General features: G+C 40.8%; 2 protein-coding genes across 3 annotated transcripts in view; one reads left to right on the top strand and one right to left on the bottom strand.

Annotated features, from left to right (window-relative positions):
- Positions 1–4,585, top strand: part of LOC145490676 (BUB3-interacting and GLEBS motif-containing protein ZNF207-like) — an 83,968-nt gene extending 79,383 nt beyond the window's left edge. Inside the window, exons 4-9 of the mRNA XM_081469765.1 lie at positions 506–667; positions 895–964; positions 1,423–1,561; positions 2,063–2,180; positions 2,726–2,838; positions 2,968–4,585. Coding sequence (XP_081325891.1) covers positions 506–667; positions 895–964; positions 1,423–1,561; positions 2,063–2,180; positions 2,726–2,838; positions 2,968–3,510 — 1,145 coding nt within the window. The 3' untranslated portion in view covers positions 3,511–4,585. The remainder of the gene's footprint in view (positions 1–505; positions 668–894; positions 965–1,422; positions 1,562–2,062; positions 2,181–2,725; positions 2,839–2,967) is intronic.
- Positions 835–26,418, bottom strand: LOC145490674 (GATOR1 complex protein NPRL3-like). Of its 2 annotated transcripts, XR_014049718.1 has the most exons (18): positions 25,853–26,418; positions 25,707–25,761; positions 24,668–24,703; positions 23,715–23,853; positions 22,782–22,850; positions 18,833–18,915; positions 17,818–17,888; positions 16,459–16,534; positions 15,667–15,775; positions 15,192–15,226; positions 14,898–15,011; positions 14,092–14,134; positions 12,977–13,083; positions 12,417–12,546; positions 11,916–11,969; positions 10,813–11,093; positions 7,854–9,886; positions 835–845 (listed from the first exon to the last, which is right to left on the bottom strand). XR_014049718.1 is itself a non-coding variant. In XM_081469763.1 (17 exons), exons 1-17 carry the CDS (start codon positions 25,965–25,967, stop codon positions 9,727–9,729), a joined length of 1,677 nt encoding a protein of 558 aa, XP_081325889.1. In that variant the 5' UTR covers positions 25,968–26,418; the 3' UTR covers positions 5,984–9,726. The 2 variants fall into 2 exon arrangements, 1 of the variants encoding a protein (XP_081325889.1); XM_081469763.1 differs by lacking the exon at positions 835–845 and having other exon boundaries at positions 5,984–9,886.
- Between the last annotated feature and the right edge of the window lie 15 nt (positions 26,419–26,433).

Below are 26,433 nucleotides of genomic sequence, written 5' to 3'. Positions count from 1 at the left end.
AGAGTTTTTAAGTGTCAGGCAAACAAGAGTAAACTCTAGACAAGTATGAAGAAAAAAATACGAGTAAATATTAGTTCACAGAGGGTTCATGAGATTCACTAAGAGTTCATAAGAGATCTTATTAAATGAAGGTGTGTGACTGCGAATGAGGTCACCTACTGCTTCTGTTTGGCCAAGGCTTAACAGAGATGTCTGAAATGTTAACATGTTCGACATTGATAAGGTGCACTTCAGAAGTGTTGAGTCACTTATAGTAATGAAGTGTAATCTGCTATTAAAACAGCTGCACTTTATGCTATCGTTTACTGATTGTGCAGTTGCAGTGTTTATCAACTTTGATGTCGTGAAAAACCTTTGCAAACAATGCCTCTTTAACATTCATGTTATTTTGATATTATTGTGCAAGACCCTGAGAGCTTATTGTTTGAATTAAAAGTTTTCAAGAGATACTTTAATCAGTGTCATACATTTATGTATGGTCAATGTTGTTATTTTATTGCCGTAGATGATGAACCAGAAAAGAAAAAGGTCAAGAGTGAGGGTCAGGCCCAAGCCACGGCGGTGACAGCAGCTATTCCCGGTGCTGTACCTATGGTGCATATGATGCCTGTGCCAGGAATGCCTGTTCCTCCAGGTTTCCCTCAAGTTCCATTCCAACCAATTCCAGGTAAAATATTTTCCCAACAAGGCTGCATTATTTTTTGTGAGAAATCATCCACCAGGGAAGACACAAATGTAATGATTTCAAATTGGCATCTGAAGAAACGTGCACATGCAATACAATGTGAACAAGATAACAGTTGTCTTTGAACCTGTGGTGTCTATTCAATGGACTGATAAATGTGCTTCACTGTAGTTGTCTTCTCAGAAACTATAAATTGTTTTGCTTTGCAGGTGCACCACACATGCCACCTATGGGATTTCCAGGTCAGATTCCTGTTCCCATGCAAATGCCAGGCCCAGGGTATGTCAGCTTCTTTGATCTATCTGTTCTTGTGACAATGTCTCTTTGTGCATTTTTGAAGCTCATGTATTATCCATTCATCTAAATCTCCTGTTAAGTGTTCAACTACAGTGGTGAACATGATATGATTAGATTTGGCAACAAAATATATACTTTGCCTGTTCAACTAGTATGCCTGAAAACCAGCTAACTGGAGACAAAATGAGACATGATCATTGAAGACTATCCACTTTCAACCCTTTACTGTCACTTACATGTGGTTCCTCACACTGTCATGCAAACAGGATGAGTGTTACAAAAATATTATTGTTAACTGCTCTGAGAGATACATGTAAATATTTATTGTCTCAATGTACCACCAAATTTTAAGACCTACACATAACATTTAAAAAGAGGTGTATTGCATTTAATAAGGACAAAAACGAAAAGGATTGATGAATTGCTGGATGTTCTTTCAGCATGCCATACCCACATCCTGGAATGCCTCCAAGTACCATGCCATCATCAAGCACAGCCACAACCACTGCTCAACTACAAAAAGGTCCTGTTATAGGGCCTCAGGTACCCAACACCAAACCCCTCTTCCCTGCAGCACAGGTAAGCTTCTTTTTCTTAGTTCAGGGATTGTCTGCTTTTTTCCCACTAACAGTAAGTACATGTACAAAGCTTGTAGTATACTCTACTTTCACAAACCAAGTCTTAGGATATTCGTATCTGTAAGAATGATAAGGTCTTGCCTTTTTACATGTATGTGGTAAAGGGATTTTTTTTTTGTTGGGAGGAAAGGGGGGAGGGGTCACCCTTCATTTCTACAATCTATGACCTGCCTGCCTCAAAGACATTATACCAAGGAAACAGAATAGTAGCAATATGATGCAAAGTCACTTCTGGGGATGTAAGCCTTGTTATTTAAAGTCATGTGTTCAAACCAACTAGCTGCTTGTGTATTTAAGCTATAGGTAGATTGCTTATTGAGGATGATATTACTACATTCTCACTTTATTGACTTTCCAGTATGTAGCAGATTTTTAAGCATAGCTGTTAAATATTTACCATGTTATGTTTAAAGAACATTGTTTTCCTGTTTACTCTGTCCAGAATGTAAATGGCACTGCTAAATCCAGTGCTTCATCAGGCCCTGTGGGTGCAGACTTTAAACCACTACAAACAACTGCAACAGCCACTAGTTATCAAAGCCCACCAGTCACTTCTACAGGTAACTACCCAGTGAATAAGTCACATGAATGCCAAAGTCATTCCCAGCCCATTCAATGACTTCTTGTAATATATCAAACACAAAAGACCATGTTTGACCACATTTCCAAACACCGATAAGAGAGTTGAAAGTACATGTACAATGACCAGTGGAGTATTTTTGATGAACCTCAAAGTGTTTTGAAATGTGGTCAAACATTGTCTTGAGTGTTTGATATATCTTCTTAATAGAAACTAAAACCAAGGAGAAAATGGAGAATTAAAATTGCAAAAATCTATGCTAATTAAGAACAGATATCCAAACACCGCCATGGTCATGATTTCCTTCGTTCAAACCTAATGAATTATTAGTGAGTTTGAGAAGTAATGTTATTGTCCTAGCAGGTTCTAGTTTTCTATTTTGATTCATGGTGGTGATTATTGTACTGGTTATCACACATTTAATAAATAAAACCCTTCTGCACTGAAGTGTCCCCATAGCCTGACATTCTCATACCTGATTTAGACTGACCCACAATATTTTGTGTGGTTGTTTTCATTTTGTAGGTAAACCAGTTGTTCCACCTCCAACATCAGCTCCTGTTGTTTCTAAGCCTGCCACCATTGTTGCACCAGGAGCAACCAGCCGTTTGATTCATCCTGATGAAGACATCTCACTGGTATAAACTCATTTGTTTCCTTGGAAGTCCAAACATTTGCTGTTGAGCTTACTCTGTACATCTGGTGTTCCAAGCTACGTTTAGAGCTGTCTTCAAGATGCTAAAACACTTCAATACTTTATTTTTCAGGAAGAGCGACGAGCATCACTTTCTAAATATGCTCCAAAGACACCTAGCATGCCTTCATCAAACCCACCCACCATGGGAAGTGCTCCTCCTCTGCAGATGCAGGCTCCTGGAAGCCATCCCCCCATGGCACCCATGCCCTTGATGCCTAACATGCAACAACCTCCAGTAGCTATGTCATCAGCACCCACAGGGCCAATGCAAGGAGGGCCAATACAGGGAGGACCAATGCAGGGCGGACCAATGCATGGAGGACCTGGAGGTCCCATTCCTGGTGGTCCAATGCCTCCTGGAATGCGACCTCCTGGATTTCTACCCAATATGCCAGGACCACCACCACATCAACAAGGGATTCCTCCAGGGATGCCTCCAAGACCACTTGGCAACTTTCAAGGGCCACCATCGCTCATGGGACCACTACCACAAGGCCCTGGTGGAGGGCCTCCTCGTGGACCCCCTCCAAGAGGGGGGATGGGACTCCTTGGGTCACACCCAGGCGGTAGGCCACCTATGAGATTACCTATGGGTGCACCTAGAAGGTTTTAGAGAGTTGTAGAATTTATTTGATTAGTTGTTACAGAAATGCCAGATGATTTTACCTTGTAAAGTAGTTTATCCTTTTTGACTAGCTACAAGCATGAAGAAGTTCTACCCTTTTGTTTGTCTTCTGTCATGTATGTACATCTACAGTGTGCTAGTTTAAAGCTTTTGAATTTCTTTAAGTTATCAAATAAGTCTTTTCATATTTAGACATAAGTTCACAACAGGTATTCACATTGCTGTATGTGCATGTGCCATGTTAACATTTTGAGCTGACATAAGGTGAGTCCATTTTTGCCTTTAAGTCCTCAACTGATCAATGTCTAGCCTTTCGTAACATTGTTGATGTAAATAATTGTCTAGCTGGAAGGTGACAAGAATAAACTAAATCATCAAGTAGGGCATATGGCATTGGTAGACTGCCATGTTTTGAGAACTGAAATTGATGAGGAAAGATGTATGGCCATCCGTTACAGTGCAGGAGAGTCTTAAGTGCTTTCTCTCCTGGTCTTTCATCTGGCATTCCTGTTAAATTCTTGATAAATAAGTTTTTATTTCCTCAACTACTTAGATTCCTTGTTAGATGTTCTTTTGACTTGTCCTGTCTGTACGTCCTTCCCAGGAGGAAAGAGTCTTCGTGACAGGTCAAATGAATGTCTGTATGAGAAGCTGTTTAACTTTAGGAACAGCATGATAAAAGGTAGTGTGTCAAACTAAGTCAAACGTTCATTGTAGATTTTCTTTGTGTAACTCTATACTCTTTAGAAAAAGGTAGGTGTGAACTGATTTATTGAAATTATAGAAGAGTGACTGTGTATATCAAGTGCCAAATTATTACCATATTACATGATTTGGATATTTTCGGTAGTATATGTCACATATATACAGTAATTTTTTAAACTAAGTGGTTCTTCTTGTGTGCCTTAGTTTTGCTACATTCAATAATTCTTTTTTCAAACTTGTTAAGCCATCCAAGAAAAATGGAAATGCTGCACCTGGTGTATCCTCTGTAAATACAACGTAAATAGATCGCTAGCAGGTTTGACTTAGGTCATGTACAATAAACATAGTAGTTGTAAAATTAACTTGTCTTTGTCGGTTAATTTTATTTATGGAATAGATAACTGCGGCTTTGTTATTGCATAGCCCGATTCTCAAGTGTTTTTGGGATAATTCAAATGTGTCCACGTTGGTCTTGCATATACTTCTGAGTTCTCCCAAACTCTCTTATGTTTGCTTCAGGCTATGCCAACGAGGATGTGCAACAATTATTATGAAAGGATATGTAGTTCGCACTATTTCTTACCCGGGAAGCTCAGTTGGAAGTTGTTGCAATTTGATACAAAATAAGCCTGCTAGGATCGACATTGCTGAGTTCTCCATAATGTAGAATACATGTAGTAATAACATGTTATCATCCATCGCTTGAGTAACCACTCATCGCAACAATATACATTTACTTGTAAGCAATAGGGCTTGAAGTGGTCCCAAAAATTTGCATTAATTATTAAATTTGTGGAAGAACCTAGTAAGGTAGGTCAGTTGTGATGTAATTTTTTTCAATGGGTATTATGAATAAATATTTTAAAGTCAAATGCTTTACATGTAAATTGTAATTTTTGCAAACTTTTGGTCTAAATGGCAGTTCTTTTACTTTCAAGACGATATTGATCGTTATTGTACATTGTATTAGATATTACTGCATGTAGGTACTGCTTTATATTTTTCCAAGTCTTGTAGTACGTTATTTTGGCGAGCATGAAATACAAATGACAAGTATTAATGTATGGTGATACTAAAGTCAAACTTTGAACTGTGGGAAAACTTAGAGGACATCATGAAACCTCTTAGACCCGTATCCTGGTAATCCTGCGTTATTTGTACTTATCTGAGTGTAGTTATCTTCTTGCTGTAAGTGCCAGTGGTCACTTGAAAGCTTCAAAACTCCCATAAGCCCTTCATTCAGAGCGTTAATTAATTCAGTGCTTTTGCCAGACCATCTCTTGATATAAGAAGTGGAGAAATATCCCACCTCACCCCCTCCCCGCTCGGTAAAAGCATCAACCGTTAAACGTTTGGGAAGAAATATGGTTTTTAAGTGACCACTAATCACTACGTTCTTAAACATCCACTATTCGTAGCTGATTAGATCATTTTTTTTTCTAAAGCAATGACTTGTCATATTGACGTGCACTTCGCAAGGTAGGGTTCAATCATTGCTGATTAGTTTGGGTGCACTTATCTTTCCATTGGCAGAACTTTCCAACCATGTTTGTTCAAATTTGTGGAAAGGTAGGGCCACGTTATCCAGGTTTGGCAATCTTTAAACTTTATCTGTAAAATCAGTTTTGATGAAATTGGTCTAATTTAATAAAAGTAAACATTCAAAGTCTGGTTGTACCGTGTCCTTTGTACAGTGGTGGCTGTTTCTTTGTAAGGGCCTGTTCACATGGAATTGGGGGACCTCGGGCAGCTGAGTTCCCCCGCCTTGGTTGGGTAACCAATCTATCCATACAATCTCTCTTTTTTTCTTGATCGCGTTCACATGTGAGGTGGGGTACCCCACCAAGGCGAGTTAACCCGGTCACCCGGTCCAGGTAACCCGCTTCGGTGGGGTGAGTTTTCTCCATGTGAAAGCTGCGGAGTGGGGTAACCCACCTAACGGGGGTATTCAAATCACTGCGCCAAAGCCCGCCAAAACACACGGCAGAACAACATGGCTGCCTTGACGATTTCACCGCTAAAACGCTGATGAAATTGACAGCGCTGGCGACAATTTAAGCGCGGAATCGGGTAGTCGGGCTAGTAGGCTAATTTATTAATTTAATAACTAAATAAAAAGTCAGCGGAATCAAACTGAAGTTTTGCCTGCAACGACGACCTTGAAGCGAAAGGCAGCTTCATCGGAACGAATGAACGTACCTCAGAACAAATCTGCGAAGAGGTCAAACCGAAAACCGCCGAAAGTCAGGGTAGGGACTCCCAATCGTGTTGAACTGTCACCGAAATATCTTACATGCGACCGTGCGATTGCATTTTGGACCTCACTTTGGGTTCCCAGGGTTGCATGTGAAGACAAGTATTTCTTTACCGCGGGTAGATGAGGTACCTCACCTGTCCGGGTCCCCCGCTTCCATGTAAACAGGCCTTTAGTTTTTCGTTTTCTGACTGTTCCCATAGTACGTCCCATGTCCCATTACCCCGGATGCTGCTTCCTGCTCATCAAGTTAACTTCGCTTAGGGGTTGAACGGGTGATGCGAAACGTCTTGCGTTAACTCAAGTCATAAACACTGGGTACGTCTTACGAAGGCGGAGGGGAGAAGACGTGGAGAGGGATTCCTGTATGGAAAACATTTCCCACTCTACCCCTCTATCGATTTTTTTTCCTTCCTCTTTCGCCCTAATGGACTAGCAGATCATCTCCCTTCTAAGGTGCAGTAGAAATACTCCTAGTCGCTTCATGCTATAGAAACCAGGGTAAGCTTCGACCTGATGGGCCACTTGGCTCGTATGCAGACTTTCGTCCTTTCGCCCTAAAGTGTCGCACTCCCTTGGCGAGAAAGTAAAGACTGCTTTTTGGGTTATAGTAACGCGGCCTCAAACTTCATCCATAGTGTTTCGCTGAACTATAAAAACGTTAAGATAAAGTTTATGGTATGTTATTATTAAGCAATGGAGTCTTCCCGGGAGCTGAACCATTAAAACCAAGTGTTACCACATAGATTCCGTAAAAGCTCTATTTTCGCTCTACAGCTACATCCACATGTGTGATCTGCAAAGCGATTTTCCCATCACCACAGATTTAAAGAAAAACAATAGGAAGTAAATGTAACTAAATCACTATTGGGCTAAAAGGAGACGAGACTCACCCTAAACGCCTCGACACTCGGTTGGTCCGTCACTTTAGCAGGAAGTGTGTACTTCGCTCAAGTATAGTTCTTTCATAAAAAAAAACTGATTTTGTAAGTATTACAGACAGGTTAAATGTGTGAATTTCATGGGATGGTACTGGTAATTGAAGTTACATAAATCAGTGAAGCAACAAACATTAAAGAGGCCTTTCCATCTTTTCCCCCAGTTGACAATGGTTTCCAGCTCTCTAATTGCAACACGAACACGTTGATACAGTGGGATAGAAGAAGACAACTCTGGTTACAAGGCATAAAATAGACCTTGAGCTTGCGTTTCTAGCACTGAAAGAAACTGACATTGGTTTCGCTTCCGTCACTGTCAGTACAGTCGAGCCTCTCCATACGGACACTTCTAATACGGACAGTTTCCTATGTACTGACAAAATTCTCATACATTTCCTCTAAAAAAGCTCTGTAATACGGACCCTCTCTAAGACGGGGAGACGCGGTGGCCTCATGGTTAGTGGGCTCGTCCCCGGAGCGAGCGGTCTGGGTTCGAGTCCTGGCCGGGCAGATCAGATGGTGTTGTGGTCTTGGACAAGACACTTAACTCTCACAGTGCCTCTCTCCATCCAGGAGTATAAATGGGTACCGGCGAATTGTTGGGGGAACCTAACAAAGTGCGGGGGCGTGACCTGCGATGGACTAGCATCCCGTCCAGGGGGAGTAGAAATACTCCTAGCCGCTTCACGCTACAGTAACCGGAATAAGCTCTGGCAGCTATGAGCCATCGGCTCCAAGGCTTCACATTCTCTAAAACGGACAACGGACACTAAATCTCGGCCCTAGGGAGCAAATTCATACAAATTTAACCTCTTTATTACGGACACTCCGGGGACCAGGTGTCGATAATTTACGGTATCTACCATTTCCCGTCGGCTATTATACAAACAATGACACTTTATCCTTAGATTCAGAAATTCACAAGACACTCACTTTTGGGCCTGATTTTAGATACTACACTCTCTAAACTGTCAGTGGAGACTTGAAAGTGACGTCACTACAGTGACCTCTCCAATACGGAAACTTCGCTCTGCCCCTTCGGTGTCCGTATCAGAGGTTCGACTGTAGTGCTTTTGGCTATTAGTCAAAGAGCTGCCGCCCGCTCCAAAGTTATTTCAGTTTCTGTGACTTCATGACATTGAACAAGGAGTCCCCCACTCAGCAGCGCATCTTAATAGAGCTACGGAGAGCTGCCTAATACAGAAAAGGCTAAGTTTACAATAAGTAAAGTTTATAAAGGAAAACAGGAACGATAAAAGAAGTGTCAAAAATAGCAATATACACAGCAGAAAACTGTCACTCACCTTCCCACACTGCGACCAACGATGCGAGAGAGAGCACAAGATCAGACTGCGCATCTTAATGCTGCCATTCACGCATACCCACAATTCCTTGCGCCTTTGATCTTAAGGCTACCACAATTCCTTGCGTTTTGCAAGAACGTGCAAGGCCCCTACATTGTGACCTTTTCCCCATTAGAGAGCTGCCTCGTTCGTTCGCTACAGGCTTACTCACTGCGGCAGCAATTAACCGAGAGTGAGGTCTTTACGGGAAAATCAGACCAAGACCTTACCGTGTTGACTGTGCGATAGCAAGGTCCATACGGCAAGATCGAGATTTCAGATTTTCTCGTAAAGAGCGAACGTTCGAGGTTAATAAGTTGCTTGTTATATGGATTTTGGCTTTGTTTTTGCGAGGCTGTAATCGCCCCGTGGGCATTACGGGAGAATAATGCCCTACAGTTGGCCAATCAGAGAGCGCATTATATCGGCTACAAGAACAAGCCATTTACAATGAAACATGTATTAAGCGGACCCCATATTAAGCGGACACTTTCCATTAAGTTGACACCAGCTGGAGTCCCTAAATTTTCTTCCCACAGTTACTGTAAAATAAACCTGCATTCAGCGGACACCTCTGTTAAGCGGACTCGGACAATAAGCTCGGCCAAACGTTGCAGACTGCCTTCAGCACTCTGAAGATAGCTAACTTTTTCAGAATGCTTTTATTACTTTTAGGTTATTTTCAGACCTGCTAGTGTTAATGTTTTGAACATATTCGAGGCCCTGTTAGGGGTTTTAGGGATAAGGAATAACTGACTAAATAATTATAGGGATAAGGGATAACTGAGATAGTTTTAGGGATGACAGAAAAATAGCTTTGATTTCTCAATTGTCACACGTTTGGTCACTTTTGCCAGGCAGAGCAAGGCCAAGTCATGTCATTTGTCGTCGGTCTGGTGAACGTTCCATATTAATGTTCCCATATCTCCTTCTTCACTGTTCACTTGAACTTTTATATTCAATGTCATCTGTTGTAGAAATACAACGTGACTGGGTCTTCGTGCTGGCAAGAGAACAGGACATCCCTGAACTTCTCTATAAGTGTCAGAAGCTGGGATCTTCTCAGATTCTCGTAATACATCACTTCCTCCAGGTGATGGTTTCCTCGAAAATAAGGCGTCAATCTAAAAAGAAAAAAAAATTTAGATTGCGAGGGCTTTAAATTATCAATAATGAACAGATCGCGCTTTAGGGACGGAAAATTATTTTTTGAGGGAGGGGTTGTGCAATTTTCTGGGGCGTGAAATTTTTTCTCACCGTAATTGCCCATTCCTCCTCCCCCCCCCCCCCCCTCAAAAAAATAATGAACCGTCCTTACATCATTCTTCCCACGACAAATGCGGATAGGTCCTTTAAAACCCCCGTCATCCGTCTGTTCAAGAAATGAAGAAAAAGCAAGCTGACTATAGTATATTTTCTGTTTCACGGAGATTGAACCTTGCAAACAACTGGACTCTCAAGAATCTGATACTGAGTTGTTTATATTATTTTTATGAACAAAGCAAATGTGCTATTTTTTAGAGGCGCATAAATGGCTCACTTCCGAACTATCTCAATGAACACTTAGTAATTAACAATACACAACATAACAGAAGCACGCGGTATGCCAGCAGAAGCATATCACCTCATATACTTCTGATGCCAGCTATAATTCTATCTGCCCTTATTATAAGCGTGAGACTGAAGGAGGCCGTTCTTTTGCTGTATCAGCTGTAAGACTTTGAAATAATGTGCCTCTAAATACCAGAAAATTAGACTCCGTTAAGTCCTTAAAAACTAATTTATTTAAAACGATCTTCGCAGCGCAGCAACATTTTGGACCATTTTAGGACTTACTTTTTAAATTTAAGTTTTTAATCTTATTGTAATTAATATACTCGCGTCTCTCATAAGTTTAGGTTTTTAACTTTTATTATATTATATATTTGTATTCATAGTTTTATTTTCTGAGGGCCACAAGTTTATTAGCCTTTAGCTATGAAGTGTTTAACCCTCCTTAAATAAAGTCTTTATTATTCTTATTCTTATTCTTCTTATTATAAAGCCTCACCTAGTAAATAACTTTAAATCTTCCGAGTCTAATGCAGCCGGCACTTGTAACACACTCTTCCTTTCGGCGTATGTCAAACCCTTAAGTTCCTCTTCTAATTCGGGATGTGTTTCGTTTTCGTTCGGTTCCTGTTGGTCAGCGGCAAACGACGACAGATCATCCGGGAAACTGTCACCAAATATCCAGCGTACCCTGCGGCCTCCTCGACCCAGGCCTCCGTTTTTAACATCAGGCCACTGGTCAGATTGGACGGTAGGTACCAGGAACACATAAGTGTGAAGCTGTAGTATAGCAACAGTAAGTAGACGGATGTAAAGAAAAGAAAGTTACTAAAATCACTTGGAAAATTGTTTGCACCGTGCATAAAATTTTGCAATGGTTTAGGTTTACAGCCATACGCATCAGACAAACTTTGAACTTCCAGCACTTCATTCGTTTTTCGGTCGAATCACAATATGACCATTGAAACTCCTCGAGCCATTTAAGACAAAATTTACGTTTCTTCACCTGGGTATCATCCCCCCGATCTGTATCACTTTCAGGTTTCTTTAATGTTGAAGGCTGAACGATATCGAATAAACTCTTTTGTGTAGACATGACCCGACGAATAACAAAATGACGGCTCGAAGGACATGCCATGATGATCGCGGAGATTTCTGGGTAGGGCCCGCCAGACCCAGTTTCTTAACTAGTCGGAACTTTTTTCCTGCGTCCCAAGGACCAACTTTGCCAAAAAACCATGCATCCTTTTCATTTTTTGTACGTATAAGACGCACACCTGTGCGTTAATGGGAACTCTGAATACCAGCTTTCACGCCATACGACAACTACCTTCAGCTGTTATCTTTTTTTCTGGTTTTAGCCAGTATCTGGGGGCCACAGCCCTAAAAAAAATGTACCCAGGGTACTCCCGGAAAGTACGCAAAAGAACTTTATTCCTCCATCGTTTAAACGTCTCTCGGAAAGATTTACCATTTTTAAACGCTTCTGTGACGAGAAGTATGTACTATTACAGGAGGCAACTAAATAAACCTAGCTAAACCCAAGTTGTTCTGTGATTTACAGGTCTATTTCCGGATATTTTCATGGACAAAACGCAATACCTGTATCAGCAGCCTTCGTTGCAACATCCACACAACCATTTGCACTTGCTCAGCCTGGGAAAACGAACACAAATTATCCAAGTTTCAAACCCTGTGGCTTAACATCAAAGACAGACGTCAGTGGAAGATTAAACTTAAAGTTTTCATTATAGGGAGTTCCGAAATCAAAGCTTGAAGATAGAACTAGGCTCGATTTTGAGTCCGGTCAAGCGCGGGCTCCTTTCCCGAACAGCGGCTGGTATATGTCCTGGTATATCGAGCCTAATACATCCATAACGTGTATAAGGTGGGGGAGAAAAGGGACAAGGAAGTGGGGGGGGGGGGGGGGTGTATAGGACGAGAACGACGCCACTTAGATACTTTCCAGAGGCCTCTGAAAAGAAATGAGCGCTCTCTAGTTTCAAAACAGATTGCAACATTTTCTTTATTACCATGAAATAAATAAGACTATCTGTGAGAACAGTTTTAATAGAATTCAACAAGAATGAGAGGGGAATGTACCTGTTGCTGTGGTAAACCCAGCGGATTGTTATGTTCACTGAGAGGAGTTGGTAATGAGAACTCTGATAAGACGTTGAACAAAGACATGCCAGGAAAGCGTGAGGTGAACTCTTTCACCAGAGGAGACAATCTAGAGAGCAGAAAAGATAGATACTGGCTCATTGTATTTGGCTGGTGTTTCGAGTATTCGGCAGACCAAACGAACGAACAAACGAGAGACTGAACTAACGACGAAACGAATCAACAATTAATCAATAGACCGAACGAACGACCGAGCGAACAAACTATCGACAGATCGAATGGCCGACCGAACGAAAGAACGAACGAACGATCGATCGATCGACAGAATGAACGAACGAACGAACGACCGATTGGCCACACGAACGAACGACCAACTGATCGAACGACCGACCGACCGACCGAACGTAACGTAACATAACGAACGAACGAAAGAACGAACCAATGAACGAACACACGCACTAACAAATGCAGGCAAACACGTTCGAGCGACCGAACTAGCGAATAGAATAAGTATAAAGAGCCATATATTGTCAACATACATGCTAGTGGAGGAGTCTGGTGCGACGACATACACGTTACTCTCGCAGAGAGGGTAAATGATCGTCGCCATTCCCCAGTACACCAGATGAGCTGCGATGGCAAACACCTGTGGATAACACAGAATGTTAAAAATACGACCAGCTGTATTGATTCATACATTAATTCATCTAAGACTGAAATGGTATAATGAACACTTACTGATGCGAACAATTTTTTTTACGAGTGCATCCCAGCGGGAGGGGTACTTCCTAACAAATTTAGATGGGGGTGTGGTGCATGGTACATGAAGCGACCTTCCTAACCCTATTTTAGGCCAACATAGTTTATTTGCCCTACCCTATATCAGACCCACTCAAAATTGGATACCTTGCTCCAGAAAAGACCCTGCAGGAACTGCTTCGGTTTGCGTTAGCCTGTGAGAAGGACTCCATTCTCGTCGCCAGAGGCCGCGCTCCTTTAGGTCAACACCAAGAATCGCGACCTATGGCCGGACCTGAGTTTCTGAGCATACGCAGAGTATTCGTTTCGCATTCTCAGCCAATCAGATTTGTTAGACTTGACGGGAAGTCCATGAATCGCGGACTTCCGGTGTTGGACCAGCCCGGAGGTCGCGATTCTTGGTGCTGACCAAAAGGAGCGCGGCCTCTGGGGACTCCTGATACATTTCTCGAGATCATAAAAATGATGGTTCTTCTAAGAACCATTTCCAGTTGTTGAACAGAGCATACAAGCTATACACCATTTCAGACTAATGTTTTTCCTTAGGCGCCCTACATGCATACAATCTCGTTTCTCAAGTCTTCGCTCCTTAATACAGAAGCTTCACGACAAGAGCGAATCTCAAGAGTTCTATTACAGGATCGATTTTGATTGGTTTTAAAGACATTGAAAGTGACCGAAGGCGGAAGTAAAACACCAGACTCGATTGAGCAGGATTGAGCCACGTGTTTGTCAGCCAGGCATGCGCAATTCAACCGCAAGTCCAATATTTTTGGACTCCCAATCAGAACTTTCCAGGGTCACTCCCTTCCCGACCGCTGGTCGAGGGCAACGAAGACTCAGGGTACGAGGCTGGTTTATGTAAGGGAGTACTCCTTGGGAATGACATGCGTACCTGAGATAGTGGAATATCGGTATCCTGTGATAATGTTTGAAAGCTGTTGATATAAAAATGAACACAATGAGTTGACTGTCGCAGAATTGTGCTCAGCAAGTTAAGCAGTGATTCTTGTTATTTCATTGGGACTTTGCTCTTCTCCAGCAGTCATCAATTGAGAATAGGGACCTTAGTAAAGATACGAGGACGGGAAGGCCAGGATGGGAACGGCAGTGGAAGTGGAAAACTCTCGGGGGTCCCATCGTGTCGCCAAAGACAAAAATAGCTAGGATGTGTATTGCTGAGAGGGGATGAACGCCTAGTTAAAAGCTGTACTAGATTGCCTTGTGGAGGAGAAATGAATGGTTGTAAGAACGAAGATTGGGAAACGAAATACGAAAACAAGCAAAACAAAAACGGACGCCAGAAAAGGAAAAATTCCGAACAGAATAGTGTTAGGATCCGGCTAAGGCTCGAACAATTTTACTTCCTTATCAAGCAAGCTAATCTGCTAAGCGCTCTCATACTAAGAGAAGCCAGCCTACAAGAACAGGCATGAGGAATTCAAGTTAGGAAACAAAAGTCTAGCCTAAATTTCACCCACCTCTTCTGCTCAAGTAAACTGAAATTTGGGCTTAAATTTTAAAATACCTCGTTGGGATGTTAACCAAAACCTCCGAAAAACATCATTCATTGCTCTACCGACTGAGCTGCGGGCCCAGCAGAGGGTAGGCTGCGTGTAGAGATAAAAGGTAATTCCTTGCGCAAAAAATTGGAGCCTTTTGCTCAAGGTGGTTGTGTTGCACAGTGGGCACATGTTATACCTCTTGAGCGGACTGGCCATTCTCACAAGCCTAGTGACTGCTGGGGAACAATCCCCAGGGAGGGAGTCTACCAGGTATCCTTCATTCACTAGAAATAGAAGCGTGTGGTACGGCCTGCAGAGAGAAAGAACAAAGTACTTTAGTTCATTCAGTGAGTCTGTAGGCTACACTGCTTTTCAAAAACCAGTAAATCTTGAAACGTACTGTTCCTCTGTAGAAACTTTCTCTGAACCAGTACAAGATGAAGATAAACAATTAACAATTAACAACAACAACAAACAGATCAAGACAAACCTGATGGCCGCAAGCGACTTATGTATGGTTTCGGGCTGAAAAAAAAAGCCTTGTTGGTTATTTTTTAAAGTCAAGTTTATTGTTAAGTTTAATTGTTCCATTAATGTAGAGTATATTACAACTACATTGTATACCACAATCTATAATATGTAAAATTATACAGCTGATGCAGGTTTGTAATGCAATGTAACCCTTCCCTTACGGAACCGCGTGTGGTGAAAACTGTGCTTTACCTGAGTATCAGTGTTTTTAGCCATCACTATCTTTCACGGGAAGAAATAAAACAAAACACCATCATTTCCCCCTCACGTGATTTAACTTGATCAGGCTCAATGTGATTTAAATTTCTTTAAAGCACTGGATGACAATTTCCTGATGAGAATTCTACCCTACCCAGCCTGTCAGATTCTTGCATATTGTAAATTATCTCTGAGCATTTCTGTTTAATGATGCCCCTTCTCTGCAAAAAACTTACCTTGATGTGAATTGATCCCTGATTCAAGTTGTGAACTTTGTGAGGAAGACAGAAGCTTACGTTCACCCAGCCATTGATTTTAAGGCGCACAGATCCAGTAGCACACAAGCTGAAGAAAACAAGAACAAAAGAAATGAAAAATACATATGTCAGGTTCTGATTGATGGTTCACTGGGTCGTAACATTGTAAACTGAAAGCACTGTAAGATAACCCTGGGGAAAAACCTTGCACAGGAAATATCCAAGGATCTTTCTGAATTTTTTTTAAGAATCCTGAATCCTGACATGATAACAGTTGGGTTTTTGCAAAGACCCACATGATTGGCTTGAAACCCTTTGGGAACAAACAACAGAAACAATGAGCCCCAAAACAAAAACATCTGCTACACTAACCTCATTCCCAAGGTCTCTCTTCCTCTCCACGCCCCTCCCCTGCCCACCCCTGTCAAGAGCAAGAGAGATGCACAAAGAAGAGAGACACTGGGAGCAACATTCCTACAACATTATGATGACAAATAGGATGACAAAGTGGAAAGCTTCCAGGCACTGCTACACTTCCACAAAATAAGATTTTTAGCAGATGTCTAAGGAAATTTCCTTGACACAACCCTTAAAAAAACCTTGAGGATCCTGGCAAGAATTGTCAAAATCCTTGAGGATCTTTGAATTGTAAAAATCCTTATTAATTACTTTCATTAGCCAGGGTATTAAAAATTTAGAAGATCCTTGATGAAAGCTTCACTTTTTGTCTCTCTATTTTCCCCACATTTTACTTGATTGTGATCAACAAACCTTTTGAATACATCTTGTAAGTCTCTTGCCAGCTTGCTTTTAGGAAGGATGTGTTGAAATGGTGATTCTGCACAATCTGTTGTAATAAAATTGGTTGGGTTACACTTGATCAATGACTAGGAAGACTATTATTTACATGTACTGGTAGTAAGTTACCTTGGTCTACATACTGGTATTTTACACAAATTTTAAAAGGAGAAAGAGTTTATCTGGGATTTAAAATTTTCTTCTTTTCCTCCTGTTTAAAAATTGTGCAATAATTATTAAAGTTCAGACTACCCAAAGTCAAAATTGATAGGCTGATAATTACTCATAAATTTAATTACTAAATAATACAATGTATATCAAACTGATAAATATATCAAACATTTATTAGCCTCACTTAAGGACGGTGCCTACATTTGTTAGTGCGCATCACGCAAGGCATGGTTTAAGCGCCATGCGCGTGCTGGGGTTGACATTGACGCAATCAACTACGCTACCAAGTATACGACTACAAGAAAGCAAAATTTTTCTACTGTGACCAAATCAAGTTTAATGAACCAGTACTTAAACCAGGAACACCAAAATAGCAGCATATCGCTAACCACTAAAATAATGTTAACGTCTTCTAGCTGAAAACCTATCTGTTATCTGTCGAAAATTACACTGAAATCCAACTGTAAACATGTACCTGCAGATGGCGTAGTGCACGTGCAAAACAATTGCGAAATATGCAAATGTTTTACTTACAGGGGAGGTGACAGGAAAAATGTAGCGGGCACCGTAAAAGTTTCAAAAAAGATCAATAACTTTAAAAAACGTGTGGTTACCCCCACATTTTATGTTATGAAATGGAAGTGGCAAGCCTATTCAACTCATGATTAGTTTCTGGTTGTGAGCAAAAGGTATTTAGACTGTAGTGTGGCTGAACCAGAGGAAGGCTGTCAGAGACGCTAAAAGCGCTGTTGCAACGATTTTGTTGTTAAAAACAAACCAAAAATGGTTTTTATGTTACCACTTACCATGCAGTTTTAAGATCTTGATAAACGTGTTTGCTTTTCTGTTTGTAAATGCGAATTCAAAGGAAATCTGTGAAGAAATATCCTTTCCATCTTTTTTTCAGAAAATGCTGATGTCAGCATTTTTATTGAGATTCAAGGCTAATCATTTAGAAAAAATGCAAGGCTACCCCCTTTTTTCTTTGTGGATTCCAATAGCCCTTGCAAAGATCTACTTTTTCCACGTGGTCCTAACCTGGCGCAAAAACCTTTGTATTTAGTAGGCACTGTGCTTAAATTACTACAGGTTTGGACCACTTCTCTGCTCAGTCAGGTTCAGTATTGATATTCAAGCTTGCTAATTTTTAAAATGTCATACCTTCTGGCATTGACGACATTTCATCATGTACAGAAAGCATAGTTTCCCTTTCAGAGCTCAGATACCTACACCTAAAATATCAATATTTAGAAACAACTATTTCTTAACATTTGGGAGCTACAAGTTGATGTCACAAAATGAATGTTAATCACCAAGATCTTATATTTTAGTCCATGAGACACAAGATTCTCCAAGGTATGATATCATATGACAGTTTGATAAATATTTAAGTTAAAACTTCCAAACCATAACAAATTCATAATCATTCTATGTCTTATGAGGGACTACTTAAGGTGAAAAAGACTGCATAAGGGGTTGAGTGAACTGAAGGAGGGCAATTTACTAGCATTGCTTAAGGGGAGGTGACACTTGATGGCACTGTTAATCTAATCAAACAGATTTGTGAGAAATTGTGATCTATATGCAAGGGATATCTAAAAGATTGTGAGAATCCTCCTAGAAACAAGCCAGTAGAGCATGACCTTTAGGAGCATACATGATCAGCTGGCCAAATACAAACTAACAGTGAATTATTTTGATTCAATTTTTGATCTTCCTATCCCCTAAATCAATATTGGAATATTTGGACAACATGGAACCAATCAACATCAACATTGTGACACGGATGGGGAGGGGAATATAAAGACATTTGAAGACAATTTGTTGGCAGAAAGCAAGAAGTACTTCTGATCAGGAATGCAACTGGTTGAATGCTGTGTTATGGCTTCCATGCAAAAAGAATCATTTAAAATATACAGTGCTCAAAAACGTGCCGTCTGGTCATCTGGAACAAGTAGACTTTCCTGCAGGGCAAGCGACCTTTCATCCTGAGCTCACTTGCCCTCTAGGCAAGAGCCCAGGCAAGTTGTCTGCCAACTTAATCAAGAAAAGTTAACTAAGATTTGCCCAAAATTTGAGACTTGCCTGTCCAAAGGGCCAGCTGGAAATCAAGGTTTGTTTGAACCATGAATTTGTAGGTAATAAGTGGACTTCCCTGGTAAATCAGTTACTGTACCTTATTTCTTCGTGTTTTAGGGCAATTGCTATTCTCTTTGACAAGTCATGATAGCAGTGAACCACAGATGGTTCCACACTTGCCTATAAAGAATGATATAGAAGAATGACTGAGTGTTAACTTTCTTTTTTAACATGATATTGATGCCCAGGCTTCAGGTTTGAATCTTCTTGATGACATTTTATTCTTAAAGTGCACCTAACCCCAAAATTTTTTTTCTCACTAAAACGAATCTAGACTTTATTTGAAGCATTTGGGCGAAGAAATTTTTGAATTTGGTTGAATCCTCTATTTTCTAGGCCCTTTCAAAGTCGCGCTTGAAGTGTTTCACGACCGTGTTTTAGGGAGTCTGGGGCGGCGGTACCTGATGACGTCTACCCAGGAACCAAACACAATAGCGTTTCAGTCAACTTTCTGTATTTGCTCGAGGAAATGGAACACAAAACTAATCATTCCGATGTATTTTGGGACTAAAACGTCCAAGTTTTGTCTCAGAATCATTTCTTTTTCGTCACTGGAGTCAGAGTTAAGGTTACTTCCCACCTTCAGAGGCCAAAAAAATCGTTTTTTCTTTTATTTGACAAAATTTAAGTTCGTCATTTTATCTAGTGTTTCCAAAAGAAAAACATTAAAAATCTCAAAAAGCGGCCGAGTTATTTAGAAAAAACGTATTTTCAAATAAAGTTAATAAACTAGGAAGGTGTCACAATCTTGTCAACGGGCGAGAACCCTGGGGAAATTTTCGCGGCAAACGCTCATCGCTCGTATTACATGTCATTTGCATATTTTTATTTACATCACGCACTTGACAAACATTCCCACGTGGAAGCTCTTTACGCTAACTCCTGTGGAAAAATCAAAAGCAGAAAAAAGGCCTTGGGCAAAGAAAACGAAAAAAACCGGCCCAAAGAAGAAAGAAAAAGCTCCATATTGTCAAGGAAAGAAAAAACAAACCTTGCTGAAAGCGACAAAGGCCCTCGGTTTGGCCAAACGCCTTCGACAATCTCGGCGTCTGCTGAAGATCCGGAGCGTTCGAATATCCTTGGAGCAAGTAGCTTAAAAATCAAAGTTAACGTCAGTGCAGGCTGCGAACAAGATTCTTCGTCGGAATCTGGCGGAAGTGATGAAGAAAATGAAACCTACCCAAGGAACTCCTTTCAGCAATAAGGGTATTTCTTAAGCTGTCTGTCGATTCCTTAACGTCTTGTTTTTCAGCGGCACATTTTCCGCCTTTAACCTTTTTGGCGCGGGTTTTGCCTTTGCCTTTGGCTTTGGCGTCTTTGCCCATTATATTACGTCGCCGTTCTGAATTGAACTCCACTGAGCGAAATAAAAAAAAACATGTTGCAATACGATGCTTTTCCCGGGAAATCTTGATCTAGTGTCATAGGCACTAGGAGGTCCTGTTGTTCCATTGGTTTGCGGTTTTATTAGGCGTGATAATCTCCGGGCGTGGCGCGAGTTGTTTACGAACCTTTACAAACTAAAATCTCGCATTTTATTTTTGGAGGAATACATCCACTTTGAGCGAATTTATAGGGTATGCAGATTTCACGGATTTTCGTGAAATTTTGCCAGAACATTCCAGAGATAATGACAAACCAAAGTGTGTCGGGAAATTTTGATATTTAACACATTTTTCCCGTGGCGTCCATTTACGCAACATGTCTCGCATATTTTCAGCTACTCCAACTTTAGAAGTGGATATCTAGACAACCAATCAGAATATCGAAAAAGCCCGACACACTTTCGTTGATTGATGCCTTGTGAATAAGACTGTGCAGCCATTTTGCTCGTACTGCGGAATCCGATACCCGATAAATTCAATAGAAGAAGCCTTGGTCGTTTCACGCCTTACCGCCTCCTGACACTTCCTAAAAGAAAACATTGCTGAAATTGTATTTTTTTCGTAAAGTACATTTATTAAGCTTTCTTATGATGTATAGTTTGTTGGGGTTTTATTGAAACTGGCGCGCGTACGATTTTTTTCCCGAAGGGCACCTGCGAAGGTGGGAAGTAACCTTAAGTTTCGATTCGGAAGACTCCAAAATAAACTTCGATCGAGCACGTTCGACAATTCGACAACTGTGAACTCACTGCTTAGAGCTTTGAGAGCAATTTACAATATTTCAAGCGACGAAGGGGAAGACTTCTTTGCGGACAAGCTGCTTGTATATTAGGAATGGAAAGCTAGATACGAAGTGGAGGAGCAGGCAAACGAAAAGCAGGAAAGAAAACTCAAGGACTGCTTTTGGATGGTAATTTCGTCAACTAAACATAAGATTCCCACGCGTGTTTATAGCCCGTTTTCATTTGTCCTTAGCGAGAATGTATTTCATAAAGGTGTGATTGTTCTTTCAAATCCAGCTTGTGTTTTACTTTCAGTTGAATGCTTCATGTTTATAAGAGCGACGTACGTGTCGCAGTTTTCGAGACTTGATGACCTCCAAAACATTGGCTTCGATCGATTGAAAATCGTATTGTTTGAACCTGTATTTTTGAAGCTGCGGGAAGCAAGGCGGAAGGAAACATTTCATACAATTACCGATTTCACATTGTCACACGTTTTAAGTTGTAACTCCAAATAACCAATGTAAATTGTTCTCAAAGTTTGCAGCGAAATTCGTCGGATAAGCGAAAAGGATGTGCTCCCTAAGCGGTCCGCACATAATGTTACGCGGTCATATTTTCGACGCTATTGCACAGAATCTTTGTCGCACTGCTGATTTCCAAGCCTTCGAAAAACTCTGTGAGTATAACAATTTTGTTATCATGTATTCTAAAGGATTAATCTTCGACTTTCATCTAAATCGAAAGAGAAATAAGTGTTGGTTAGCGGCGTACAGTTGCGATCTATTTACATATCAGTATAACGCTTCTTGATCATGATCGGATCACACAACTTTGTATGTTATAAATACTGCGGGATTGTAGGTAGTATTTCTACAAATTGCTGGTTAGCTTTAAGCAGAAAATTTATGAAAATAGCGTTCGAAAGTCTGCGGAACAAATTCCAGTGAGAGTTCTTCAATGGTTCTCACAGATTTAGTTCGCTTGTTTTGGTTCGACTAAATCAACCATCGTTTACGTCTTTGTTGCACCATTAGCCGATCATCGTCAGTTAATTGTACAGTATATCTTTCTTTAAATCTGGAATATTGCTGCAACAGCCGATAGCACCTCTGGAAGGCGTTTCTGCGCACTTTTCGAATGTGTATTGCACCATCCTGAAGGAAATGAGAGGACGTGAGATATCCAACCTTCCTGGGTAGACGTCACAAGAGCCGCTAGACCCATTCTCCTCAAACTCGGTCGTGAAACAAAATGGCGGTGTTTTGGAGCTATTTTCGAGATTTCGTCGGGGCACAGAAAATCGAGGATTTAACGGAATCCAAAAATTTTTTTGCAGAACTATTTCAAATAACAAGTAGATTCGTTTAAGCGAAAAAAATTTTGGGGGTTAGGTGCACTTTAATGTATGAAATCCTAATTGCAGTTAAAGAATGAACGAGTTAGAACGTAAGAGTGCAAGAGACATAAATTTCCATGTCCATGATCATCTTGACTTGTGCTCCTCTAAAAATGGTCCATGAGCCATGTTCCAGCCAGTTATGCACCACAATGTTATTATTAAAAAAGTTTCTAGAAAGTAGAAAGTATTTTTGACATAGATTTTTTTCCTTTCCCAACGTAACACCAGGCCAGTCCAGCCCCTATAAAGTGGCCACCCATTAAACAGCCACCCCTATTAGGCAGCCAGTAACCAAAGTCCCCATGAGGGCTTTTCTATTGTTTTAACCTCTACTTTAATTTAAGTGACCAACCCCTTTTAAGCAGCCACTACACATTTCCCTGAGGGTGGCCATTTGGTAAGAGTTGAACTGCATTTTAGATGACACAGGAAATAACTTATCAATAACATTGCATGCCAACATGAATCTACAAGTACCTGAAGAACAAAGACAACATTGAAGAGCTTCATTATCACATCATCTTTCCTTGATGAGGAATCATTTCTCTATGAGCAGGTGAATTCCAGTCATTAAAATTATTATGATTCCGTGAAATTATTTAATGATCAAGTTGATCCTCTTTAATACAGACACCAAAGGTGCAAATCTAAGTGTCTGTATTAAGGTGTCTGTACCATTATATATAGAAGCAAAATGGTGAAAGGCAAAGTCTTCATACAAGCCAAGTGGCCCATCAGGCTTGAGTTTAAGCCAGTTTCCATGGCATAAAGCGACTAGGTATATTTCTATCCCCCCCCCCCCCCCTCGGATGGGATGCCAGTCCATCGAAGGGTTACTCCCAGCACTAAATTCACCAGCACCCGTTTGCACACCTGGGTGGAGAGAGGCACCGTGAGAGTAAAGTGTCTTGCCCAAAAACAAAATGCAATGTCCCCGGCCAGGGCTCGAACCTGGTCTGCACAACCAGAGTTGAGCACACTGACCATAAGGTCGCTGTGCCTCCACAATATATATTAATTTCCATTTTCTTTGGGACCAGGTCAACTGTCTGATATATAGAGGAGTCTGCATCATGGATGTGTCAATAAGTAGAGGTTCAACTGCTTACTTACTGCCTCATAGTTTTCATTGGTATGTTGACACACTTATCATTCACTCCTACACTAAAAAGGCAGAGCCACTTTATTCATCATTGTAATAAATAGCACCACATAAATTAATTAAAGTACTCTCAAGAGGCACTGATTTGATTGGTCACACACCGAGACCACTTCATATACTGTTGGTTAAATCATGTTTGACTGCACTCTTTAAAAATTGATGAACAAAATACTTACTCATTTCTAAAGAAACTGTTGGGCTGCATCAAAATGGTGAGTATAAGCTAAAACTGTCAGAATACTACTTACCTTGAATTCACAGTCATGTCTTTCATGCGCCAGGGTTGGATGGCCCACAAACAGCACCTCATCAACTTTCAACTCAAATTTGGTACCACAGGCATCAGACTTGGGTGACAATATGTTTGCTAGTGTGCTGTCTGAGAAACTTGGTAAAAAGAATATTCAACATTTCTTTGCATTTTTATCAATTAACAAAATGAACAACATCTTCATCCCCAGAGGCTGCGCTACTTTTGGTCAGAACCAAGAATCACCACCTATGGATGGACTGAATTCTCTGAGCATGCGCAGCGTATGTGTTTGGCATTCTCAGCCAATCAGATTTGCCAGATTTGACGGGAAGTCTATGAATCACAGACTTCCAGTGTTGGACCAGCGATTCTTGGTGCTGACCAAAAGGAGCACAGCCTCTGATAACGAGAATGAATGACCATGTGCATTGATAATTTATAAGCTATTAATCAGAAGATTCTTGTCCATTATAGTCAAACTAAATGGATATTTTGTACAACAGCTTTTGCGAAGAAAGCAAATTTGACTGCATTTGCTCAAATTTGATTTGAATTTCCAAGTTGCTCCAAGCAAACTGTAACAACAGATCTAGAGCAAAACAGCGTGTGATAACATATTGGCAAAGTTGCATAGCAAAGACCAACCAGATTGATTGCAACACAGTGTGTTACGTAGTATATTTGCAAAGATACACGGCAAAGAATGACCAGATTGACTGCAATAAATATTGTAAATGATTCTCATGAAGTCCTTCAAACTTCCTCTTGTTTAGAGTAACATCAAAATTCTTTGCTAAATATTATTTGGTCCATGTAACAAAGACGCCATAATTGTATTCCACATTTGTTGTTAGGTACAACTGTATTTTTAGCCAGTCAACACTAAGTAGCTCTTTCAGAGTGCATTTATATTATAAACACTACACCTTTAATTATAATTTTTCTTACCCAATCAGGTGGCCGTCTTTAATACCAGAAAAATTTCTGAAGGAAACAAAAGCAAATAGAGTATTTTAGCACTTTTCACATCTATGGGACTCAGACATAGATGCCAAATGGTTTGCGTGATGAACTCCAGATAAAAAGATCCATCAGGTGGCTACCGTCATGAAATTATACCATAAAAATTCACTGACATTTCTTTGACCACAAATTTAAGTGCATAAATAGCTTTGAATTGAATATACACTGCATGAACCTGGCTCTTAAAGAAGCCACCCTTCCCTAAGGTAGACCTAATTATGCTTCCTGTGTCATATGTATCATATCCTAAAGAATCATGGAGTTCATTTGATAGTTGTACATTGTGTTTCACAAATAATATTATGTTATGTTGCTCTCTAACTTAGAGATATTCTTGAAGCCCGCCTGATCAGAAAACTTTTCAGATACCAAATCTGTACCAAATATAATCCCAAAGATATTCCTTCTGAGAATGCCACTTTGTCCCTGGTAATGGACCATTCCATTTAATGTCTGCACCCCCCCCCCCCTCACCCCTCCCCCTCCATTGAGGTTTTCCATGAAACCTCTGACTTCAGATAACAAGTTTTGAGAGTGTAACCATATGATTTTTGTGATTTCCCTCCCCCCTCCAGAAATTCTGCGACTGCCTAAGTACTAAGGATTGTTACACTGTCTATATTTTTTCTTCTACAGTGCAAACTCATATTAAAAGGCACCCTTCGGAATCCTTCAAAGAAATTTTCCACATACTCCTTCAGACTTCTCACTTGTAAGTTCATCTTGTCTGTGATGATCCAAACCCAGATTTTTGCCCTCTTCACTTGACCTTTCCCCCCACCCCGCTCCCCCAGATTTCCCTAGCCCTCAATAGGGGGAGCGGATATTAAATGGAATGGCCCAGTAAACCCCTCCCACCCAGCTCCCACGGAAGTATATTATAAGCTTAAGCCAGACACAATTAAATCCTATTGCACAAATAAATTTCTGGTCATTTCACAGTATGATTTTTTTAAATCTGTACCTTGTATCAGTATTTTCTTCCACTTTACCCAACGCAAAGCGATTCTTGGTAATTTCTGCAACCCAAATTTTAATACAAAGTCACTAAGCTACCTTACACCGTACACGAAGTAGCTGGAAATAGTTCCAGAAGCTCGAACTTTTTACCTTTTTCTCTTCGCTCCGTCTGGCATGGTGGTAGAAATGGATAACGAAATAACAGACTCTGCCCTCTACTGCCAGCTGTTACCAAAATAATGCTTACGGGATCGCAAAGATCCATTCACGACCAACTGCAATTCCTTGTGTCACATGCACAGCGAGTCAGATTGTCCGCCATATTTTATTTCTCCGAGCCCCAGTCTCTGCGGCCCTCTCACGAAATTCGTCCACACTAGAGTAAAGACTGGGGCGGGATAACCCCGCAACACTGGCGACACACGAGCTCCGTCCAAGGCACGAGTCTTCCAGGTTACAACTACTTTGAATCTACGTTGTGGGATGACAGGGGCTATAATTTCCGTTTTACCGGTGACTATTGAATAACTTGAAAAAGTACGTTAGGTTTTTTTTGTTTCAATGTTTTTTGTTTATGAATTTTGTTAGCAGCAACGGGTTCTAGACATGCGACCGCCAGAGTCGAAAGCAACGGTCCTACTGTTTAAATTTTCAGCCTGATCTCACCACGATTGAAGTACCTTTGCTACGATAGTCCATGCCAATAATGCATATCACTCAGGGGAGGGGGG

This window comes from Orbicella franksi, chromosome 6 (genome assembly GCF_964199315.1).
Source record: "Orbicella franksi chromosome 6, jaOrbFran1.1, whole genome shotgun sequence".
Taxonomy (NCBI): Eukaryota; Metazoa; Cnidaria; class Anthozoa; order Scleractinia; family Merulinidae; genus Orbicella; species Orbicella franksi.
Note: the sequence above shows the minus strand (reverse complement) of the source record. Positions and strands in the feature narration are given on the sequence as shown.

Excerpts from the sequence above, each read along its gene's own strand:
- LOC145490674 (XM_081469763.1), bottom strand. The coding sequence starts at position 25,967 with ATGGATCTTTGCGATCCCGTAAGCATTATTTTGGTAACAGCTGGCAGT. Across the intron at positions 24,704-25,706 it reads GAAGAAAATACTGATACAAG|AAATTTTTCTGGTATTAAAG; the intron begins GTACAGATTTAA and ends TGTTTCCTTCAG. Across the intron at positions 12,547-12,976 it reads CCAGACTCCTCCACTAGCAT|ATTGTCTCCTCTGGTGAAAG; the intron begins GTATGTTGACAA and ends TCTGCTCTCTAG.